General features: G+C 38.7%; 1 protein-coding gene across 1 annotated transcript in view; it reads right to left on the bottom strand.

Moving 5' to 3' along the window:
* Positions 1–3,605: 3,605 nt before the first annotated feature.
* Positions 3,606–25,072, bottom strand: part of SLC44A3 (solute carrier family 44 member 3) — a 40,598-nt gene continuing 19,131 nt past the window's right edge. The window contains exons 11-16 of the mRNA XM_053950545.1: positions 19,994–20,150; positions 17,661–17,738; positions 7,521–7,658; positions 6,821–7,057; positions 4,934–5,029; positions 3,606–3,860 (exon numbers count right to left, since the gene is read on the bottom strand). Of these exons, the coding sequence (XP_053806520.1) occupies positions 3,855–3,860; positions 4,934–5,029; positions 6,821–7,057; positions 7,521–7,658; positions 17,661–17,738; positions 19,994–20,150 (712 nt within the window). The 3' untranslated portion in view covers positions 3,606–3,854. The remainder of the gene's footprint in view (positions 3,861–4,933; positions 5,030–6,820; positions 7,058–7,520; positions 7,659–17,660; positions 17,739–19,993; positions 20,151–25,072) is intronic.

Below are 25,072 nucleotides of genomic sequence, written 5' to 3'. Positions count from 1 at the left end.
CATAGGTGATCTTGTCTCATTTGTTATGCTACCAGTCTTAAAGATGAGATGTCATAAGAATTACTCCCAGATAAGCATCACCTTTGCCTATTTTAAGGGTAATTTAGAACTCTGTTCTGTTGCAGTTTGGGTTCATTTTTTTCCATGGGATTTAATCTAACAATCTTTTAAAAATCTCTCAGGAATGAGTGTCACTGACTTAATAGGAGAGGAATGTAGGTCCTTCACAGCTGGGTTCACTTCCCCTCTTCATGACTCTGAGGTTATGACTAGAGATCCTTAGCTGTTCACTAAATCCCTGCCATTTTCTTAAGGCAAACAAGGATCACAGATATTTATTGTTGCTTCTGCTCCAGCCTGTTGCCTTCATACCATCACTTGGAGAATGCAAAACACTTTTGCTTTAGATTATGTAAAGACACACACAGTCTGTGCCTGCTGAGTACCTGCAATCCTAGGTACTCAGTTACTGATAGCAGAGCTTTATTCCTAAATGGAGGATGCTTTCTTCCTCAGCATGGAGTGCAGAGAAGCTACACTAATCTACCTGCACTGTTTTTAAAAGGAGAAAAAAGAGCATGTGTCGATGGGGGCCAATGTTGCAGTTTCTAACTTAAGTAAAATAATTCAAGGTTATCTTAAAAGTGTTCCCTGCAGTTTAAACTTATTACATTCACATATTAAATGTTTTACATTTGCAAGTTCTGGATTTATGAAGGATTTTTTCCTCAAGACTGGAAATTATTTATGCGTGCTCCATTAGTTTCTGTCGTCTTTGAATGTGATGTGGTGATCTGACTTTCAGCTGACCTATTTGTTGTGTAAGTCTTAAGCTTATTTATTTTAGAGAATTTAAATTAGAAAGGCTCTCTAAGAGGTCACTGGTCCAAGCCCTGCATCTGAGGCAAGAGAATTATTAGCAACAGATCTGTTAAGACCCGTTCTTCCTGAATGATACTGTTTCTTCCCCTTCAAAATAATAGTTTTTAATTATTTAGAACTGTTGTATTGAATGCTGAAAAGCAGTTCTACAATCAACAGCAAAAGCTTTTTTGTTTTTATAGTTTGGGTGAAAGCAATCTGTTTTTGAAAGCCTGACCATGCCCTCCTTCCTTCTGAATCCAAAACTTAGGCTTTAAACTACTTTCCCCTTACTGTGTTCTTAAACAGAAGAAACAAACAACACACAAGCTGTTGTTGGTATGCATATTTCATCCAGAGAGATCCAGTGGAATCACAACTGAATTCAGAGTTTGAAGTAGACACCAAGCAAGACTAAAATCGAGCTGCTTTGCTTAAAACAATAGGCTGCAATACTTAGCCATTTTCTGGTTAGCAGACACCAGTAGTCCCTGTCTCCTGTTTTTAAGGAACATAGTTATAAAAGTACCTTTCATTCTGCTGAATCTAATCTTCCATAGCTGCAGGAAAGAGGAGTCCACACTTACTGGGCTGCAGGGCAGATGTCAAATTATTGGAAGTAGCTTAGCCCACCCTCAGAACCAGCTGTGTTCCCAGGAGCTGTGCCTCCATACAGCCTCCTTTACTACCTGACTAGAGTACCCTGCAGGGGAAGGCAGCCCTGAGAAGCAAGCACTAAATAGCATCAGCTTCTGTACGAGTGTCTTATCCCTCTAACTCAGGTGGAGGCTCCTGCCACACAGGAATGCTACAGTTGACACACTTGCCAGTGCAATATATATATAAGATTGGGAGGTCTTGAGTTGTAAATGAAAGCTATAAAGCTATGCTTTCTGTACAAATGTAATTAAAAGCTATATGTTTGGAAGTCTTCTCTAAAAATAGACACAGTTCTCAAAACTTATTTTACAATGTAATTTCTGGACTAATGACAATACAGTATTCCTTTAACAGAATACACTCAAATACAGCTTAACTGGCATTTTCCAGTACTTTCTTTCTTTAAAAGCTAACTCAGAATTTGTAGGAAGTGTATGAATCCTTTCTCCACTCTGGAGCTGCAGTGAAGGCAATGACACTGCATCATAATTGCAATGAGCAGAACCACAGAGCTGTTGAGATTTGAAGGGACCTCTGAAGGTCATCTAGGGATTTTCTAAAAACAAGGACATGCTTAGATAAAAATTTCCCTCCCTTTTTTCCATCAGAGTTCCTGAGTCAAAGGCCAAACTTGCAGTGTGAGTACCAAATACAAACAGGAAAAAAAAACCTGAATGTGTAATAAGAACTGGGTTTTTTTTTAACTTCAAAGCAAACCTCTTACGCTTTGTAAATTGGTAAATATGTTTACATTGTGAAGACACTGCTTCTTGGAAGCAATCTTGGCAAACCCATGGCAGAGGAAAAGTTTTGCCCCTTTGTAAGTACCATATCTGCACACTTCCTCAGGGTTAGAGAGCTATTGCTTATTCAGGACTTTTCAGAAGTTCCCACAGTATCCACAAGCTGAGCACAAAAAGTATCCAAGGGTACAGATTTAAATAAGGAGAGGTGGTGAGTTACAGCCAGTACATTATCATCTTCACCTGCCAGGCAGAAAGTAATTAATCTATTTCTTTCCCTTTTCATCATTTATCCTATATTCCACAACTTCTTGAAGTGGCTCATATTAAAGTAGACTGAAGTTAATTAACTGATGGATAAAAAGCAAGTATTTCTTGGTATCTCTAGGTAACTAGTTTCCTTTCAACAACAGGAGACCAGATACAGTATTTAAATGAAATGGATTTCTTATTCAGGCATCAATGAGCTTTTCTGTACATCATTTCCAAGCTGTGACTAATCAAGGGTTTATCAATCTATTCATTAAGACAGTTCTGAGTCACTTACCTGCAGTGATGTCTCACTTCCTGTATTGATACTTTACTGAAATCCTTGGCTGGCATCATTTTCCCACCACAAACCTCTCCTCAAATAAAATTTGAACAAAGAGAATAAAATGTGCCACCGAGTAAAATCTGAAACTACTCCATACTCAGAACAAGGTGGAGACTAAAAAGTGTATTACAGTCAGGATCCAGGTAGAAAGTTTAAACAAGCTTTAAAATTGCCCACAAGAAAGTGCTGGCAGACTGTTACCAAGTTAATTTTTTATAAAGTGCCTACACTCGTGTTCCTCTTCTGACTAGAGCCCTGACAGTTGCTCCATTTCCTCCATGATGTATTTCACACCAATGCTACAGCTAACATTTCTATAAAGTATTATTTATAACATTTTTATCTCTGTCATCTGCTACTTTGCCAAGCTCTAAATAGAGATGCAAATTTTTCTGCTTCATCTTTTCAATTGCAGAAAGAAGGAAGGAAGGAAGGAAGGACTATTCCTCATCTGCCCTTTGGAGAGGAGCTGGACAGTTTATGATACGAACTTATCTTGACTAATTATCTTGACTACAGAGAATTTCTATCAAGGGTAATTTCCATCAGTGAGCTTAGTCTGTTCCTTAATTGGCTGTTCAGGTATGCAGAATGAATCAGGACACAGTCATCTCAGAGTGCCTCCTCTACAAATGTTTCTGCATTTACTGTTCTAGGGATGACTGGCACAGCATTCCCAGAGAAGCCTGAAAAAATCGTGTTAACTCCATGACCTTTTTGACTTACTAATTTAGTCTGACAACATAGAAATTTACAAAGAGTGAGTTTATTATCAACTTTCAGACCATCATAACAAATGTAGTAATAAAAATTAGATGTGATGACACACAAAATATTTTATTCATACAAACAGATTGTGTGTCATTTTACCAGTGCAGAAGATACAACAGATTTAGAGAGCTAATACTTAGTCCTGGGCTATTTGGTAACCTTTACTGATAAGACAATTTTTGCTATTGCTGCTCTGCTTCCACTCTTCCTGGTGTACTTCACATTCAAGTCTACAAAGAGAGAAAAAAGGAGTCAAATAATGTTTCTGCATTTAAATGTCGTAAGAGTAAACTGGGAAAATGATTAAGGTTCTTTTGTATTTCAAATCCACAATGTTCTTGCAGGGAATAACACCCACCCAGCCTCTGGTTTCTGTGCTCAGCAAAAAATTACTGAAGAATGCAATAACAGACCCAAACAATGAAAATATTTAGTACTATCCCTCACTGTAGTAATAAACTGGAGGAGTGCTCTGCCTGTAGCAGAATGTCCACAGGATTGAGTGAGAGGTCACTAGAGCCTGGTACCTTTTGAAGAAGAAAAATCACCAAGGTCTGTTATTACACTTGTGTAAGTAGCTGTGACAGCAGAGGACTTGTGATAGTACCCAGCAAGCGTGGGTGCCAGAGGAGCTGTTCCTGCAGAATCTTCCTCTAGCAGCCCTAGCTTGTCTCCCACAATAAACTTGCTGGGGCAGCTTCGCAGGCCGGGCAATTTGCAGTATTTTTTCAGATGTCAGTGAGTGAGTGTTGACTCTGAGGACTTTCCCAAGCCTGGGTGTGGGGAAACACTCCCTTCTGGCATGTCAGCTTTGTTACCCCATCATAAAACAGAATAAATAAATATATATACTGATAAAAAAGGAAGAGAGGAGAAGAGGAGAGAAGAGAAAGGGAGTGAGGGGGAGAGGAAAAGACTCTAAGCTCTGGTCTTAAAGGTCTGGAACTTTAGCAGTTCTGGCATGAAATTAAGCAGCCTACCACTCTTCTGAATTTGATACAGCAGGCAGGTGAAAGACTATCTGAATATGTTTTATCTCCCACCCCTCTGGCACTGTCCAAATTTTCTTTTCTTCTTCTGGGCACAATGGGGAATGTGAAGAAAAAAGAGAATTATTATTTGATCCATCCATTTTGTACTAGCAGAGGGTTTCCTGAGGAGGGAAAGCAATAGAAGAACAGGATACAGGGTACAGCATGTTGGTTGGTGTGAGATGTCAGGAGACACGTGCTAACCTCCATCCCTTCTTGGAACATAAAGGCAAACACATTAGCTGGCAGGTAAATACATATCCCACACTCACCATAGGCTGGAGCTCTGTCCCGTCATTATCATGGAATGGTCTTGTGTTTCTGTGTTTTCGCCCCTCTGTTAACTTGTTACTCTGACTCACAAAGGTCTACAAGCAAAAACCAGGGTAAGATAGTTTGTAAAAGGAAACTATTATGCTAATAAAAATACCTGGTGAAGGAAGATGGTTAACCCAGGGCTAAGAAACTGTAGCTGGTTCCTGGCTGCGTGACAGTGATACTGCGAGGGACTGCAGAGGCAGCAAAAGTGATGAATGCAACTGAGAAAGATGAATTAAAAATCTCTGTTATGTCTCCTACTGCAGGATGAGGTTTCCAGCTGTATGAAATCCCTCCCCCAGCTCTCCGCCCACTGCTGCCTATTGTCCTGAGGGCCACAGAACCTCCCTTCCACCCCCGGGATGTTTGTAACCTGATTGTAGAACAGACAAGTCAAATGCCTTCATGTGTTGGGAAACTCCAAATTCTTGTCTGTATTAGCAAACTTACTCTTGATCATACAATGAGGAGGAGTTTGGATGTGCTGCCCACAGTTTTTCCATAGAAGGGTACAGAGCCTGTCCTGCTTGGAAGACTCCTTGTCCCTGTGGGAAATCCTCTCTTCACCCACAGCTCTAGGGCATGGCTAATTACACAGAATTAAGAGCAGAGTTAAAGAGAAACTACCACAAAGTTTGGAAGTGGAGAAAGGAGAGACTCTGTTTCATGAAGGAAAATTGGCTTAAGAAGTATTTTAGAATTTGGCAAAGCAGAGAGGGAAGAACAGAGGTCAAGGCTCCAGAGTTTTCCATTCGGTTTTATATTCCTAGCCAGGCGATGTGCTTAAGTACTATTCTGAACCAAAGCCAAAGAATATATGTATCTGGTTTCTTCTGTACAAAGGGTTAAGCCTGTCTTTAGGCTGCCTTTTTGTCTTTTTGTTGTGCTGTTGTTGTTCTCAACAAAATTCTATGAATATTACAGAAACTCTTAACAGCAGCATTAAAAAAATAAATAAAATCCAAAACTCCAAAACAGTTCTGACATTGTCCTGAAGAAAGCCATCCAGAACATTTGTGTCATATGAGCTACTCTGGCTGCTGGTTATTAGTTTTCATGGATTGCTAAGATTTTCTCTGTTGTGTAGTTTGTGAAGGAAAAGACAGAAGTGTCAAAAATAGCACAAAAGGAAAAAAATATCTGCATCTTCAGATATTCTCTTAATCAGAAAGGGGTGACACATATATATTCAAAGGCTCCAGTTACAGCACTACATCACTATTAGCTAAGTACTGAAGGTAATACAATACAGTAATTACAAGGGTAAAGATGCAGAACAACCTGTCCAGAGGCAGAAGAGTTTAATCAGGAGATAGAAGACAAGGTTTTGGCAAAAGAATTTGTAAAGGTATGAAGAAGAGCAACTCGGATTTGCATTAAATACGTTTAGAACTACAGCATCTGTAGGATGTGGAATGGATCCCTGAACCTGCTGCTTGTTAATTTTTTCTCATCAGTGTACAGTCAGTCACAAGAAATATAAGCATTAATCTTAGGGCACCCCATGGATCAATTTCTGCAGCTAGCTCACCTATTTATTTATATCTTTTAATTACGAACAATATATTGAAGATATATCTAATTAGGCCTAAATAGCCATTACTTACAGAATATGATCTAAAAGAAGGCAGCAGGTCATAGCTAAGACACAGGAGTCAGAGGAAGCCATTTAGTTCAGTTTATAAATTAAGGTGCTTGTATCCCTGAGTCCATCCTGTTCTAAGGTGTTGGAAAGGAAATAGCATGGGTTGTGGGTTCAGATTACTAGGTCTTGGGGAAAGAAAAAGTGCTTAAAAGCTTAGAATGTCTCAAATATCTTTGCTGTAATCAGGGGGATTTACCAGCAGCTCCGGATCCACAAAGTATGGCTTCTCTGCAGTTCCATCATTTGTTTCCATATCAATAGCAAAGCAAAGGAACATGGCATCTGCTGTCACTTCAAACACAGACAGAAAGCTGTGGGACATCAGGTAGGCAAAAAATCCAACCAGCATCAGAGGAACTACCCAAGCTTGCAACTCCCGGTGGTAGTTAAATGCCATCAATCCTCCAAAAACAGTAAAGCATACAACAAACACCTGCAAAGGGCAGTGAGAGAGAAGTGCAGAATTAATCATGCAGAAATGTTTCCCATAAAAAAAACAATCCCCTCCAAACCCTGAGGCAAATATATTACAGCCAGTATTTTAAGAGTACATCTCATCTGGGAGATAGCTAAGCAATTTCCAGCATCACGTAGTTGTGCCACTTTGTGTTCAATTCCATGTGTAAATACCACAGGGCAGAGGAAACCTCTTGCCACGTATTTACCAAAGACTTGATGCAACTGGAGCTGCCAGAGTGGGTCCAAGGACACTGCTATCTTACAACAAAATAACTCTGCAAAGTTCAGTTCCTCAGACATTCTCTCCCAAGCTTTACTGAATTGACAACACTGAATTTAATGAAGACAAACTTTATTTACTTTAGGTATATGAAAAGATAATCAAACCTGATTTTTCACTTCATTTTTACAGAACAAATATTTTTATTTACTCTTACCTTTCCTAGAAATAGGAGAAAATCTCCAAAGCAGCTAATGGATGCAAGTTTAGCAGAATTCCTTGCCAAAATACTGACAGCATCCTTTGCTGATGTACAAAAATTTGTCCCATTTATGGCTGTAGTTGTGTATGCATGCTGAAATGACATAAGATAATAATACAGTGAGAGAGGAAACTCATAATCTAGATTTCACTTCAGCAAAACACAAAGCCTTAAACTCTATTTGGAATTACTGACTTTATGAATATAAAGAGTTATTTTGCATAATATGGCAATTTTATTTTAACTTACTATAATAGTCATGCTTCTAAATTCAAAGAGATTTTCAACATAATTTCCACCATTAGCAAATATTACAATAGTAACTAAATAAATTCTGAAACCACATTTATCCAGTTTATTTTAAAACACTGAAGTTCTCTACCCCAAAATTTGTGAATGAATACGGCACAATTATCAGACAACACCTGGAGTCTCGCTGTCCAAACTTACTGGCTATCTTCAACATTGCTGGCCAACTATGTAAGGGGAAAAATGAAGTTATGTATTTACTGGGTCATTAAAGGTTGATTATTAAAAAGCTTTTATACATGGCTCTTTCAAACACTTTAGTGAAATTCAAGCTTATAGTCACAGACATAAAACAAACCTTTTTTTGAAGGATTCTGGACTAGACCAGTGACTGCATCACGTGCCCCACCCCATTCAGAACAACAGATAATTGGGGCACTCCCAGTTTTTCGCTGTATTGAGAATTTTACATTATATCACTTAGTGGAAACTTGCCTGGACAGGTGGGGAGGACAGAATAATTACCTTCAAGGATTTGATTATTTTTGCACTTCTGCATAAATTAACATGTATGTCCCATTTATGGAAGTCCTCAGCAAGGTTTTGAAACTATGTCCAAAATATCAGCTAAGAAAAGCAGCACTCATGATACATTAATTACTGGGCATTACAGCAATTCTTACGAGTAGTTTCCCTTTACTCAAACAATTAGAAGGCAGATTACACCACAAAAGCTTTAGTCACATCTGATATGGTCAGTAAGAGCTGCAGTGTGCAAGGGATTACTGTTCTAAAGGAATTTATAAACCCAAACACATACATGGTGGTTACAATTGCTTTCTGCTTCACCTGGAAATGAAAAAGAACCAACTCATAAGGGGTTTGCTGAAAGTGAATTATACTGGCCTACTGAAAACCCATCCTGTTAAAAAATCTGGTTTTTTTCTTACTTAAAATTCAAAATATAAAACAATTTCAGGTATCTGAAGCAAAGAAAATTTATTTCTGTATAGTTCAGTTTTACCTCTGAACAATTTCTGTAGCGTAGAAAAGTTACAGAAAGGGAAGGGGGGGAAGGGAAGGAAATGAAGGAAGGAAGTAAAGGAAATGAAGGAAGGAAAGGAGGGAGGGAGGAAGGAAGGAAAGGAAGGGAAGGGAAGAAAGGGAAGGGAAGGGAAGGGAAGGGAAGGGAAGGGAAGGGAAGGGAAGGGAAGGGAAGGGGAGGAAGGGAGGGAGGGAGGAAGGAAGGAAGGGAGGAAGGGAGGGAGGGAGGGAGGGAGGGAGGGAGGAAGGAAGGGAAGGAAGGAAGGAAGGAAGGAAGGAAGGAAGGAAGGAAGGAAGGAAGGAGGAAGGAAGGAAGGAAGGAAGGAAGGAAGGAAGGAAGGAAGGAAGGAAGGAAGGAAGGAAGGAAGGAAGGAAGGAAGGAAGGAAGGAAGGAAGGAAGGAAGGAAGGAAGGAAGGAAGGAAGGAAGGAAGGAAGGAAGGAAGGAAGGAAGGAAGGAAGGAAGGAAGGAAGGAAGGAAGGAAGGAAGGAAGGAAGGAAGGAAGGAAGGAAGGAAGGAAGGAAGGAAGGAAGGAAGGAAGGAAGGAAGGAAGGAAGGAAGGAAGGAAGGAAGGGAAGGAAGGAAGGAAGGGAAGGAAGGAAGGAAGGAAGGAAGGAAGGAAGGAAGGAAGGAAGGAAGGAAGGAAGGAAGGAAGGAAGGAAGGAAGGAAGGAAGGAAGGAAGGAAGGAAGGAAGGAAGGAAGGAAGGAAGGAAGGAAGGAAGGGAAGGAAGGAAGGAAGGAAGGAAGGAAGGAAGGAAGGAAGGAAGGAAGGAAGGAAGGAAGGAAGGGAAGGAAGGAAGGAAGGAAGGAAGGAAGGAAGGAAGGAAGGAAGGAAGGAAGGAAGGAAGGAAGGAAGGAAGGAAGGAGTTTTTGCCTCTTTATTGTGGATATTATTTATATAAAAATAGGGTTTTTTTACTATGATAGTAAGAAAAAAACCAGTGACATTATGTAAATACTGTACTGTACATATTAACAAACACATCCATAGATGTAAAAAGTATACATAAAGACCATGGATTTATTGCCTACTCTATGAAAACATGAGAGACACCAATGAACTCTACAGAAACTCAAAGAGTATCTGCATAAAAATATGTTTAAACAAGCAAGTTCACTTAATTCCTAAATAGGAAAGAATGCTTTCTGTTCTAACTTTCATTTATCCTGAGGGTGTTCCCTTCCTGGCAGGGTGCCATTACACCAGAGCATCCCAGGATGCGGTGGCAGGAGAGCTGCCAGTGCCAGCCCTGCTGGCCCAGGACACAGGCAGAGATGGCCTCACATCACACTCCCTGCCTGCCATCCATAGCTGTCACTGCATATTTCAGAAATGGGCAGATTTCTCTTTATAACATGCTGTGAGTTCAGTCTGTTTCATCATTCCCAGGGAACTGAGACACAAAGTAGAAAAGTGATTTCTAAGTTTATTTTTGTCCTTTAAGAGCTAAATTCACAGAGCAGATCCTGATCTGGTGAGGTCAGTATAAATTTTGCCAATAAATTAAACAGAAATTCTGTATTCATTATAAATTGCAAAAAATGTGTTTTAAAAATAAAGAAGAATGTTGAAAAAGCACGTGAGCTTGTACAAACATTGTTTCCAAACTTAAAATAAACACCCATTTACTTGCACTCTCAAAATAACCACTTTGGTATTCAAAGAATGTGCAATGAAAAGAATTTCTGATATTTATTAACTAGAATGGTTACCTTGGAAAGACTGAAAATGACACTGGAGACAGTACACTATCTGAACAGGCATTTGTTGTGTTACAAACCAGCTGATAAAAAATTACATTTATAGCAATTACAACTTAAACAAATAATGTAAGTATTACCTAATGAGAATACTCAAGAAATAAAGGCAACCAGGTAATAATCTAACATTCTAGAATGAATAGAAGACAGAAATTAATGAACTGCTGAAGGCTACAACTAGTCAGACATATGTGAAGCAAGAATATTACCAGCACAATTGGAAGATTTAGCCAAGTGATCTCTACCTTTTAGCAAAAAAATACATTTCTGAGGAAAAAAAATACTTGAAGGGTTTCTTGTTCAGCCTAGAATCTTTTTCCATACACTTGCCTCACAATTCTCAAGTTTCTCATACAGACCCCATGCCCTGATCCCATCCAGACACATAGAAATCTACAATCTCACTAACAAAACACATCAAACATTTAAGCTAACCTACATTTCCATGAAACTCAGCATTGCATGGGAATGAGCTCAAGTGATTTTTTATTCTTACTCATCAAGGAATACCTAACACACACAAGTTATTACCTATATTTACAAATAATTTTGGACTTTGAACTAAAAAGCTTATATAACCCATTAATTTTAAAATTGCAGGATATGTGCAATAATCCAAAGCCTTTCAAATTAAAGATTGTTGTGAAGGCTAAGATGGTAGACCATGGCCAGTTAAGAACCTGCTAACATTTAGAAACAGGTTATTTACATATGTGTTTCTACAGACTATATTTTTCCATGCACAAAAGCTTTAGCGGACTTGAAAATGTTTGAGAGAAGAGCAGCAGGAGTGATCCAAAAGGCATGGAATGTCTTCTGTCTGGGGAACGTGAGGCTCTTCTGTCTGGAAGAGACATGACTGAAGGAGGATGCAGCAAGAGGGCTGTGGACTCATGAGAAATGCAGAGAGGCTGTGTAGGGTTAGATGGCTCACTGTTTCTTCCAGAACAAAGGCCAGGCAGGGGCAGCACAGTATGAAGTAGTAGGAGACAAATTTGAAAACAGACTGTATTCCTTCTCACCATAAAGCTGTAAACTCTGAACTGCTGGGCAAAGGATGCTTTAGCTGCTAAAAGTTCACATGAGCTCAACCGAGACAGGGAATTTCAGGGAAGAGGAATCTGTTGAGAGTTGTTAAACACATAGAAAACACACAGCTCAATAAGTCCCTAGGTTGAAAACAGATTCAGAAACAGCACAGAGGCAGGGAAATACCCTTTTGTTCTAGCTTAGGATTTACTCACAGTCACTAATGAAGATGGGATACTGAGCTAGAAAGAGATTCAGTCTGATCCTTATATACCCATTATAACTCGTATATTTTTATCTTTGCCTAATGAATTGATCTTTTACAATGGTAGTCTCTGCTCTGATGACAAGCAAGTAATGATGGCATTGATAACATAGAAAGCACAGGGGATAGTGGATTGGAATCAGCATTTATCCTTGCACCAGCAAGTTGATCTCATATCACCACCTCTCTGAAGAACACAAGCCTCTTCTGGCTTGGGGCCTGGGAACTAGACACTGATTTCTCAGTGTCACGATGAATAAATAGGGAATGTGAATGTTTACATATTTCCAAATACCACAGTATGCAAAAAAAAATCTATTTAAAGAATATATCCTTCTGTGCCTCACAACACAGAATGTCAAAGGTCTTGGAAAAAGTGACCTGGTAGTTTCATGAGAAAGGCGCTGTGGCTCGGATCCAGGCTGTAAGTTCCCCGATTGTTGAGAATAATTGCTACTTTGTGTAACAGCTGAATTCAGTCCTCCATTCTAGGGCTTGCTTTCATAAAATGAGCTTTGGGAAGAGAAAATTGCCATAGCAACAAAATCTTCTTAAAAAGGAAGAAGGAGACATACTGATCTCTCATCCTGGTTCAGCTTTTTCTGCTCTGCTGGTGTTTTCATCCCAATCTGATTTTATTGCTGCCAACTCTCTTAGGGGCTGCCCTGGTCAGCTACCCCCAGTGCAGTGCAGTGCAGCTCAGGCTGGGCCTTAAAGTGTCTTAGCCTGCAAGTGTCACTGATGCCAGTGGAAGCCCTTCAGAAAACAAAATCCAGTGGTAGCAAGAGGCAATGTGTGGCTGCTGTGCAGCACTTAGTGGTCTGATGAGAGAGCTGTATCATGACTCTCAGATGGTGGGAAATGAGAGCAAGATGGGCCTTGTGAGGCCCCACTGAAGAGATGAGGACATACAAGACTGGAAGGGACTTTCAGCCACTCCAGTGCCTATTTCAGATTAACATATTATGCAAATTTTCTCTTAAGTGGAAAACCCCTTCTTTAAATCACTTAGGACTTCCCCTCTCCTGTGCCCTACATTTGGAGCTGCTCCAGACCGTTGTCCCGCTGGTCCTTAGAAACCTTCTTCCAACTTCCAGATGACATTTATTCATGAACAATTTATATCTACTCATTTTTCTGCTGATCTTGTCAGGTTTTTACCTCTCCCTGCTGTCTCATAGATGGCTAATGGGCTTGCTCTTACCCTTCATTTGTCACAGGATATTCCAGTCCCCTCCATGAGATAAGCCCGAGCACAAAACCAACAACTTGTACAATGGCATTTATCCCCTTCTTTCCAATGCAAGTGTTTCATCTCGTAGATTCCAGGACTGACTCTGTGCTTCCTGCAGCCTTGTTAGAAAAAGACTATTGTCCTGTGGCTGACAAATACATGGAGAATATTTGTCTCCTCCACTTCTAATCAATAAGCACACAGCTAATACAGAAATGGTTATTTTTGCTCCTAGGCTAATTGCTATCTATAAGAAACCTTCAATAACCTCCCAAATTTTCCCAAGCAGTCCAAAAAGCACAACTTTCATTTATTTCAATTTCACCTTATATTTTCAATCTGGAGTTATTGGAGAAAATTTTCAGGTTTCCTTGCTTCCTTCTCTCTGTGTTATCTACTCCCTCCATGGCTGTCATCCAGTGGGTAGGACCAACACAGCTTTCTTCTTGGAGGGTAGTTGGGTGTCCTCTCCTGCTGCATCACAGTGTTACATGTGGGCTCCATTTCCATGATAGGGTTGGATCAAAAGGATCCTGCTTTATGTGTGCACTGCATGATGATTACATCGTTACTGGGGTTGCTTTCAGTGCTTCTGCACTTAATGAGAAAGTGTTCTTATTTGGGATTTCTGAAATAAATAAAACTGAAGATTTCCAGAGAGTTGTTAATAAATTTCTCTCCTTAAAAGCACAGAATTACCTGTCACTTGCTTAATTGCCTTGCATTTTCTCTCTCTCTTTTTTCCTCCTATTGTTTTTTCTTTATAGGATAGGGAAGAAGAGAAAAGTATCAAAGCAAGAATTAGTCAATTTTGTTCAACTCTATTCCCTACATGGTTCATCCTACAGAATGAGTTCAAGATATAAAGATTTTTGTTTCCTATTATCATATACATAAAGTCTGTAGAGGGGAGATAAACTTAATTAAAATATTATTTCACTGCAGAAGAACATTTTATCCTTGTATTTTCAAGAGGGTTGAAAAATTAGCTCTATATCTAGAAGCAACATTGCCAGTAACATTAAAATGCATTATTGTTTTTGGGAGGAAAAAGAAGTACTTGATGGGGTGAGGCACAATGTGTTTGGCGTGGAGAGAATTGTGCTTTACAATAGCATGCATGAATTTTGGTTTTATCTAGGTGAATTCTCCACAAGGCATTTAACTGAAACCTCCTGATAGGCTTCCATCCAAAGTTTAAGATTCAACCAACTGCTCTGGATATACAGCCATTAGACAGACTTGCTTTTGGTTTATTACACTGGATGATTGCTGGCTTTCAGTCCCCAGGGAGGGTCTCTGTCCCAGGAAATGGGCTCACACCCTGCTGAATTCACTGACAGCCCAGGAGGCTGCACTGCAGCAACCATGCTGATGAACACAGAAACCACACCCTGCTCAGCAACCCCTTTGGAAACCCAGGCACTGTACTTTGGAGAAGTCACTTTGCCAACTGGCTGCAGATGGACCTAAAGCAGACACAGAAAAGCAAAACTGTCCAGTTGTATTGTTTTTAAAAAGTCACTGCAATAAGGCTGTAAAAGGGAGAACATGTGAGCACTTCGATGTATCTGAAGTTAAGGCTGCCATTACAACTTAAGAAAGCAGGAGAGACACAGACCTCATAATTCCCAAATCACATTAAAGGCCAGTATATTTTTTACAGAAGAAAAGATTCAATCTCCTATTTGAGATGATTGGATATGTTTATCTGGAACATACTGAAACCATCAGAGCCAGATGAAAAATCTGGTAATTCTGACAAGTGTTGGCAAACAGAACTGTCAAGTAAGGATAGTGATTTTATATTCAGAAAGCACTTTTCAGCCACAGAACCCTGAGTGCTTTACAATTGTTGCTAATGGATTATACACACACATGAATCACTTTGCCCATGACTGAAGTGGAACAGTTTAAGGAGTGAACTGTTTTACAGCACATAGCAACACTACACCACAGCTTAGCACAGGATCCAGTTGCAAATCCAAGAGAAATTTAGGAAGGCTGAATGTAATTGTCTATATTGCAATCTGCACAGGACACTGGGCTTACCTTACCCCTCCTCCAACAACCCCCCCTGCAAATATGACAATTGCCAGCATCTAGCACAGCACTCTGTCATGATGGGAAGATGACAGGGTAACTCTGGCTTGTTCCACTTAAATTCCAGGAGAGCTGAACAAAACATAACTGAGCCTGCAGAGAATGAGTCACTTCAGGGATGCTTGCAATTATTAAAGTCAGTATTAAATATCACATGCAGGGTGGTACTGCAGCCCAAAAAGTACCCTTAGATAACATAATAGAGCACTTGGTTGATTCTGCATGAGAAGAAAGAAGCTTGCATTCTTTCACCAGGGTTACTTTCCTCAGCACCTGTTTCTCATCTGCCAAGTTCTCAGAGGGAAAACAAAGTATTTTGTTTAATCCTGATTAAACTTGTGAATGAAGGAACAGAAAGAATTTCAATTACCTAAGCAGTTTAACAACAGGTTGAAGAAAATAGTGCAGAAGTTATTGGATCTTCTATTTGCTTTTTTTTAGGGCTTCAGGTAATTATATGCTTTTCATTATAGTGAAAATAATGCTGGAATAAAAAGCAAAAGAATAGGAAATAGTAAGGAATGCTAATGTACACAATGATCTTTGGACCAACTTTTACAACAGCTGTTCCACATTTAGGTTACAAAAAAAAAATCAAAATCTGAACTTAAAGAATACTTCTTTAAGAAAATATTAGAAACACAGGTACAATTTTTTAACCCCTCCCAAGTCCTACTCTCAGGTCTGTGTTCAACATATGTGGGAAATTTCTACGTTGCTCCCAGCAGCTTCCACCAATCTCAGTAGGAGCTCTTAAGAGCTCACTACTTCTGTTAATCAAGAAATATGTCAAAGCTGCTTAAAACTGCAGACATTTTTTCCTTCTTTTTTTCCTTTTCTCTTCTACATATGGCCACAGATTTTACAGAATCAAAGACTATGACTTTCAATCATAGTCAAATATTTTTTTAAATAGCCTTGAACAGATTAGTTATAGGGGGGAAAATGAAATAAATAATTAGACCCACAAATTACTCTATGAAATGCAATAACTCAAAAACAATGTTTAAATTTGGTACAGATAGAAGTTCTATTAAAATCTTGCAGCCTGTTCTTCCTTTTTTTCTTCTCTAATTGTTCCCCAAATTGCCCTGGATTTGGAACATGTGTACTACCATTACCTTTGCTAAAAATCTATTTAAAAAACAAAACAAAGTGAACACTTTATTATGATCATTAGATTAAAAATCACAACTCATATAAACCCAGAAATTTGCCAACAATAGAATAGGAAACAGGAACTCTTTAAAGGGGAAAAGAGCTACAATACAGCCTTCTGAAACAAAAGGAAGAACATTACAGTAATTAATTCTTTTAACAAACACATAGCAGAAAACAGCTGGAGAAAGTAAACACTAGGATGCTGGATATCTCTTTGAAAGGCAGGAAGCCAAGCCAAGCCAAGGGGAAAGGGTGACCACAAATGGAAAGCCTGGAAGCAAAATGAACTCTGATATTCCTCACCAAGTCACTGACTATAAGACCTACCTAGAAAATGTAAGCCTTGAAAATTCAGAAATTTTACTGCACAAGTATTTAATCTAGGCTGAACTAAATGGAAAACTTTCTCTTCATAACTGTCCAAGATTAAACCTAATTTATGCACCTACTCAAGAGAAGAAGTCAGACCCTTTATCAGAATTATCTTGTTTAGTTCACTACTACCCTCAGCAATGAGAACGAAGAATTCAGCAGAGGGTGGAATCAGCATGAACATATGATTCCCTTTCACATTAGGAATACCACAGTTCCCAGAGATAGAACAAGGCAATGACAAAGACAAAAACTAACTATTTACAATTATATATGTAACTCTGGAACGCATCTGGAGAAAAGAATTGTGAAGGTAAAAAGAGGTGTCAAGTATCTGTAAATCTGCTGTATGTCAGAAATCATCCATTTCCAATTAAAACATCTTTTAAACAAGACTGCTATCATCATGGTTTGTATTTCCAGATCTACTGATACTGGCAATCACTAGGAATTTAAGTTTCTTTATTCAGGACTTCCAGTGGGAAAACACTGTAACTAGTTAATGTCACATCTCCAGGTATGTTTCCTAATTCTTCATTGCTTCCTCCTACCTGGACTCTCTGTGTTTCAGAAGTCTGTCTGGCACAACTCAACAAAATGTTAAGTCTTCTTACCTACAGAAATAGGAAGCGGCCCTCTGAAAGAGCTGACCGGCTCAAGGTGTATTTACAAGTTTTCTAAAATCTAGTACCTTGCATATTTATCAGTTCCCTGTTTCTTCCCACCGAGCACTTGGAGGCTTTTTTGTTTATTTAATTTAGGTGGCCAGCAGGAAACTTTGGCCTGCATGCCATGCTAAGCCATTTTTAGCCATGGTTGGTCAGGCACCAACCACGGTATCCAGACTAGGCTGAGGGACAGAGATGACAGAGCATACCTGGTTAAAGCATCTTAAGCAACTTTTCTGGAAGCAAACCCAGCAGAAACAGCAGTTGAACAGGTGCTTTGCATTCTTCTGCAACAAAATGAGATGCTTGGTTATTGGGCACATAATTAGCCTCAAACAAAACCACCGTTCTAAAAAAACTTGTTTTACAGGTGACTGACTCTTCTAATAAAATCTTCACTTAGGCAGCAGATACTTCCATTAGGATTTTAGGAATTGTTTTTAATTCAGACTGTTCAATATTAATGACTGCAGCGCTGTGCATTTTTTTTTCTTCCTATGGATTGAAGATTCTTCTGTGGGAAAAAAAAAAATAAGTGCTGCAAGCAGCTTTGTGAGCTAATAGCTGCTGTGGGAGAAAAACAGGCAGGCAAGTCAGTAATCCTTAAAGCACTTCATAGTGATCAGGGAGTACAGAGACAGATTTTTAACTTGATTATTAAAAACCATTCACAGTTCTGAAATGACTGGTATCCTACTGAACAAAAATAAAAGAATGGGTAGAAGGGCTTATATGAACATACATGTGTTTTGATTCAAAGCATTACATTCATTTTTCAGGTCAGGAAGAAAAATCTTGTATTAGAACAGGTTATTTATAGACTACTGAGCTATATTAATTCCATAACAAAAACTTAGGAGTAAAGCTTAAGGTTTGTTCCATGCTCCCCCATCACATCATGAGCTCAGAACACCTCAGCACGGACATGATGCAAGATAAGAACAAGACATCTTGGTATGCACAGTAGCCTTCCAAAATTAAGTGCCTGTTTTTCTCAACAAAAGGAAATTCAGTTCAGGGATACTTGGTCTTTTTAATCTTATTTTTCCAGAGGTCAGAATGTTTTTATCTTGTTTGGGAAAGCAGAAATCTTCCAGTCCCTATAGAAAACTCAAGTCCCAACAACTACTATTGTTCAAGCAGAAACCACAAACCTCACAACTTTTTCCAAAAAGGTTAATGAAAATATTCTAGGAATAACTCCTTCAAAGCAGTGACTGTAGATGCAAACTCCTGACAGAGAATAATTTACTCTTGCTATGTATTGCTGGAGAGATGATTTTACTAAAGCTATGTTACCTCAGTAAGGACTGTTTGCTAAAAGCCTAGAGCAAGGGATCTCACCTACAATCTCCTCTCTGATTCTGCTTGAAGACTGCAGTGTAGAAAACATCTGTAAATTTACCTGCAAGCTTGCAGGCCCCTGACTTCTTCTCTGTTCATAGAGAAAGCAACATTTTTTGCAAGGGTGGGGAAATCTTTGTGAGCTCTGCAGGAATGCAGGGTCACTTCTCCATCCTTTAGTCCAACTACTCTGGCCCTCAGTGAAAGGGGCCATAGCCTGTCCTCTCTGCCATGTGAAGGAGCAAGGTTACTCTTGAAGGGATCTTTCCAAGGACTGAGCACAGGAGCTGGCCAGAGCACTTTCAAGTCTCCTTAGCAGCAGTTACAGCTGTGGGCCATGTCACTGAATGCTTGGGAACTGGACCAAAAGGAGCCTGAAGCACAGGACTGCAGACACAAATAATCTTTCTTTGCTAATTAAATCTACAGTCATTCAGATTATAAGACCATGTAAGAAGCAAGCCCACTTATCCTGCTTTCTCTAAAGGCAGAAAATATTCTAACTCATCCTACCTACTGTCTTTATACAATGTTCTTAGTTAACACAACTCACCAAGTTTTATAACCAAAACTTTCATATGAAAGCAACATAAATCCTGACCACACCTTTCAAGTGTTTTATTACAAGGATTTTTTATTTAAGCATTCATAACCTATACCCAACACATGCCTCATAGCAAATACCCTGTCAATGTAAATGTAAATACCCTGTCATAACTATACATATCATGCTTCAAGGCCAATGTAAACCCTAGAGGAAAAGACCTGCATTTAAAACCTTTTCTTAAATCTTCTCCTAAAATCAGAACTCTGCATTCCTAACAGTCCTCCCTCCTTGCAAAGTGCCAGAATTTCCTACAGTGGTGTGCTTCCAGCAGAAGATAATATGTGGAGATGCATGAAAGGAAAAAAGAAGGCAATAAATATTCAAAACAGCCCAGATCTATGGTTTATGTGTCTTAAAAGATGTTGGATACTACACAACTCCCAGGAACAGCTCTTATTCCATATATTCTTTCTTTAGAAGCATATTACAAGGCAGTGATAAAATATAAAATCCATCTATTAATAATAGACAGTAATAATCAGTAATAGTAATACCATCTATTTTTAAGCAAGAATATATTCTTTACTTCTTTGCCCCATGATCTCATCTTTAAACTACTATTTTTATAGTGTTACAGAAGTATTTACCTACCTTTTGGTTTAGGATATTGTAAAGGTACAAAAGAACAATCCTTGGTATTCTCAGTATTGTGATTATAAATGAGCCTTTAACAGCAGTTCCTAGATGATAGCAGAAAAGAACTGATATGGAAGACAGGACTGGGTGAGGTGGTGGGTTATTTTTATTTCTAGAAAGAGAAACAAACAATTTAAAAAATTGTTTAGCACCTTATTTAAGAAGATAAGTCTTTTCAATATTTGGAAATTTTAAGACTTAAGTTGTTATCTCCTTTCCCAATTGAACTATTCCAGTTTTTCTACTGACTTCATCTGAATGTTCACCTTAGTCCAAAGAAAAGCAGCCAAATTTATAACTTCTGGGCTAGTTTAATTCTTAAGAAACTACTGTTTTCTGTATTGGAAAAATATCTAGGGAAAAAACTACAATGGAAAATAGAAGAAGTAAGTGAACAATATCTGAGAATACTCCTTGAACACCTCTTCCCAGTTTCTGTCACTTCTCTTATTCTCTGCAATCTTTTATTTAGCTCTTGGTTCTGCAAGATTTTAGTCTGAGGGAATGAATCCACTATTTCTTCTTCAGTGGTAAAATTAAAACTAGAAAATAAAATAAGTTCTCACATACAAAATTGGGAGCTACCATCTACTTTTATAATTGCAATTTGGCCAAATTTGGTTTAAAATTATTAATTTTTTTCTATAGAGTAGGTTTTCTTTTAAAATGGAATAAAGCAAAAAGGAATCTCATACTATATGTTTAGGATTATAATCTGAACTAAAAAACTTGCAGTTCTAGTGCACACTAACCTGTATTGTTTTGGAAAAATAATGTCTGCCAAAATCAGAAAGCAAAGACAAAAAAACATTGCCTAAATACAAGTTTTATTACTTTGCTTCCTTTATAAAGGTCAGTTTAATGTCAGTCATTTACAGACAGTAATATGACACAGCTCTCAAGAATTTATATAAACCTCAGGAAATCAGCTTAAAGACACTCCCTCACCCCTTGTCAAATGCCGAAAAAAAATCAACTAGATTAACAATCTAAGTACATTTAAAAATGTTTCATAGGAAAAAAAACCCATACGGATCAATAGTCATAATTAGACCTTCCATAAAGTAACTCTTAAGCAACTGGCCCAACCCTGAAATATTTAGTTAGGCAACAGAACCAGCAGCAGTTTGACTAAGTAGCAACATAAAGATCAGATATAATATCACAAATAAGAAGCCCTGTTTTAAGAATTGATTTCTTCAAAACCTCTGTTATCTTGAAAAATCAGTAGTTTGCACAAGAAATTAAAAAAGACAAAGACACCCATAAGAGAGTGACTGGTTTGGGCTAAGAAGCTCTAAAAATATAATTTTATTAAATCCTCACTTCAGCAAGGATTTAAATCATACACACTATATTCAGGAGTGGGACTATAGTTCTGCAAGAATCCTGAAAGTATCACTGCAGTTCATTCAAAACACAAAAAACTTTGCACTGGAGAAGTTGTATTTAAATATGTGGATATACCACATTATTTGAAATAGGAAATTCCAGCAAAGCAGTTGCTACATTTATTATTTTTGTCTTATAACCAGGGGAACAGCTTGGGGGATAGTGGAATTTTATACTGAATAAGGCAGTTTGGGGTTTTTTTAGAGTCATCAGGTTTCTGTGTTAAAAACATATGCATTGTAGTGTGGATGAATTATTCTATTCATATTGAGCCATTGTTTTTTTTTTGTCCCCAAAACACTTCCTTACATATGACAGTGTCAGCTTGATCTCAGAACACAAATTATTAAGTTTCTGCAAGTTAAAGGTTAACTAGTAATAAGAAACACAGAAAGGAAAAAGTTTATTCCTGTGCTAATAATGTACTTGTTACTGAAGAGAAAAATGAAGAAGGGTTTTAATATTTTTAACATGACTAAACAATGACCAGGAATGTAAAAAAAAAAAAAAAAACAAAAACAAACCACAAACTAAAGTTTAAAACTTAGTTTAGATAATTTTTTACATATTTGGATGTTTTTCCACACCTCCTTTTCCCAGCAAAGGAATTAGCACAAGAACAGGGTCTGACAAGGATTTTGCTTTGCCTCCAAATAGATTAGAAAAAGAACAGATTTTCCTTGTAAATCTGGTTCAGAGGGGAAACAAGAAAGAAACTAAACACAGCAACAGGTGATGGTTATGAGTGTAAACAAGCTCAAGACTGGCTCAAACCTACTCCCATTGCTGAAGTTCCCCTACTTCCCAAGGCTGAAGGTTCACCCACCTTTGTGCATTATGTGGCTGCAATCCTGAAGTGGCTTTAGCACAAGCATACAATCATTATGCAGTGGATTCTGTGCATGTGAACTCCACTGCATGTGCTCAAGATATCAGGGAAATCTGGGAATCTGCCTGATTGGTTATAAGACTGAATAGAGCCACAGCTTGCTTTTCCTCTTTGGTATTTCTGTTTTATATTATCACAAGATTGTTTGATTTACATACAACACTACTATTCCAAACTCCTGTGGACCTCTATTCAATACCACATTATCTTTTGATAATTTTATTTCTTCACTACTGTCAATTGCCTTAATTTACTTGTGAGCTCTGTGACACTCAGTATCTTTCTTTTAACATTAAGTTCCTTGAATCAAATCATCACACATGCATCTTTGTTTTCCTTTGAAAAACATTTTTTGTGAGAAGAAAAAAATGTCATCTTGACACACTCAACAGACATAGACATTTGAATGGGAGAAAAGGGTATTTCTTAATTTCTTTAAAATTCTCTTCTCTTATGAGCTATGCTTACAGTTTTCTTCACTCATGTCCCACCAATTTCAAAGACTGTCTAAAAATAAATTTAGTATAAAATACTTCAGAAATGTTAAGGAATGAATCTTCTATTCTTCAAGTAAATATGAATCTCAGTTTTTAAACAAACCCAATAAATTACAAGATTTGTAACAAAACAGACATTATGAGACTAACAGAGACCACACAAACTGTACTGCCCTTTTATCTTATCTCAAAGCCACATGGAACAGGTCTGACTATGTACATGCTGGTGGCTCTTTTAGGTCAAGTACATAAGTAGGGCAAAGGATGTCCATAAATATTGCAGATACATTTGAAGAGGAAGCCTTTAAAAGTTTGTTCTAGTTCATCTCTCAATGACTTTGGTGCACATCCATAAACCTTCATTTTTGACTTACAGGTAGAGATATGTATTTCACTTCTCTTGGAAACTGTGGTACTCAACACCTTAGTCAGGTAGATAACCCCAGTCCTTAATTTCAAATCTGTGCAGTGATATATGTGCACTGGAGCTACTAAAGAAGCTCAGACATGGACAGAACCGTGATGCTTGTGACAAATCGAGTTACCATATCACCTTCCTTAACTCCCAGAGAGGGGGAAAGGCTCATCTCCCTGCAAAGGTGAATAAATACATAACACCTAAGCATATCAAGGTGAGAATAAACCCTCATGTAAAACACCAATTATAACAAAGAAGGTTTTTTAAAAGACCAAGCCCTTTCCACAAGTTGTAAAATGTAATCATTAAGCAAGAAAATCTACTTATTTTTATTAAATTAATGAAATCTTTTGTGTATTCATATTTCATCTAAAAAAAAGAAGGCCAAATCCATTTTCAGTCATGGTATTACAGGCCAAATATACATAACCTGTAAAGCTAATCCAGGTAGAATGACCCCCTGCCCACCCCATTTGCAGCTCAGCCATGGTTGCTGGCTGTGCAGCGCATTGCTGAGTGTGCTGTGGAAGGAGATTTCCGCATGGGACGGCCGTGCCATTTCCTCGGAGCACTTACAGGACAAGAAGAAAGCCTGTCTGTAAGATCCCATAAACAAACTCTTGTGACATGCCTTTATGATGCAGCCCCAGGGAATACATTAAAAACACACAGCAGACAAGCTCAGAGTTGCTGGAACAGCTCGAGATAACCCTTGCCCTTGCTGGTGTGGCTGCTCCTGCAGCTAACCACCCTCTCCCCATTCCTGCACTGCTCTGCATCTCCGTGGATCTGTGCTGACAGCCTAAAGGCCAGAACAAGGAATTACCCCCACTGAAAAGTTGCATTTCCCCTTGCAAACACAACTCTCTCAACACAGTACAGGTCATCTGGCAAGCAAGAGGAGAGCTTAATGGTATTGTCCAAAATGATATCAATACAATTGGGAGCAGGAACCTTCTGTACTTGGCAGCCAGTTCCTGCAGCAGTAAAAAATAGCTGGAGAGCGGAAGCCCCTAGCAGAGCAGTAAATGTCATCACAGCAGTTTCTACAGGTGCTTCCCTGCTCTGCATGAACAAGATATGGACAGTGCCTTTGCCTTGGGGATTTACGTGGTGTACTGCACCAAAATGCACTGCAGCACACAGCCCAGGAACTCAGCAGAACTACTTTACTTCTCAGGAACTCAGCAGAACTACTTCACTTTCCTGTGCTTTCTCAAGCCAATTTAAATGAACCTTTAGTGCCTCAGCATTCAGTACTAAAATTGAGGTACATCAATGTGCTTACAAGAGAAGAGCAGCTCATTATCCACAGCAGCACAGCCAAGGGAGCTCCAGAGCTTCAGTAGGAAAAAAAAAATTACATCAGAAATGAGAGTTCCTCCCTTTCCAGGTCTTATTATAGCATGTAAAATAGAATGGTGAGACTATGTCACTCTTTCAAAACTATTTCAATGCTTTAAAAAGCAATATTTTAGGTTTTATTTGCTCTTACTTAAGCACCAGTTCAGTGGCACAGCTCTTGTGTTGTTAATCCTCTCAGGGACAGGCTCCTGATACACATGTTAAACCTTGTCCTGTCTTGGCTTTTTGGATGGGATGATAAAAGATTGCTTAAACCAGGGGTGGAAACTTGCTCTTCCTCGATCTTCCAGCCTTGCTGCTTTGGCTGGAACAGCACAGCTCCATTAGGTGCTGCAGGAAAACCCTATGGAGCCAGTCCTGCAAGCAGAGCCTGCGCTGGTGTCTCTGCTGGGCACTGGGGAGCACACCATTTGGAGACCTTCCAGCAGCAGCCTCTTGATCACTGAGTGAAACACCCAAGGACACATCCTGGA

The sequence above is a fragment of the Vidua chalybeata genome, chromosome 9 (genome assembly GCF_026979565.1).
Source record: "Vidua chalybeata isolate OUT-0048 chromosome 9, bVidCha1 merged haplotype, whole genome shotgun sequence".
Classification (NCBI taxonomy): domain Eukaryota; kingdom Metazoa; phylum Chordata; class Aves; order Passeriformes; family Viduidae; genus Vidua; species Vidua chalybeata.
This window is presented reverse-complemented; position numbering and strand designations above follow the sequence as displayed.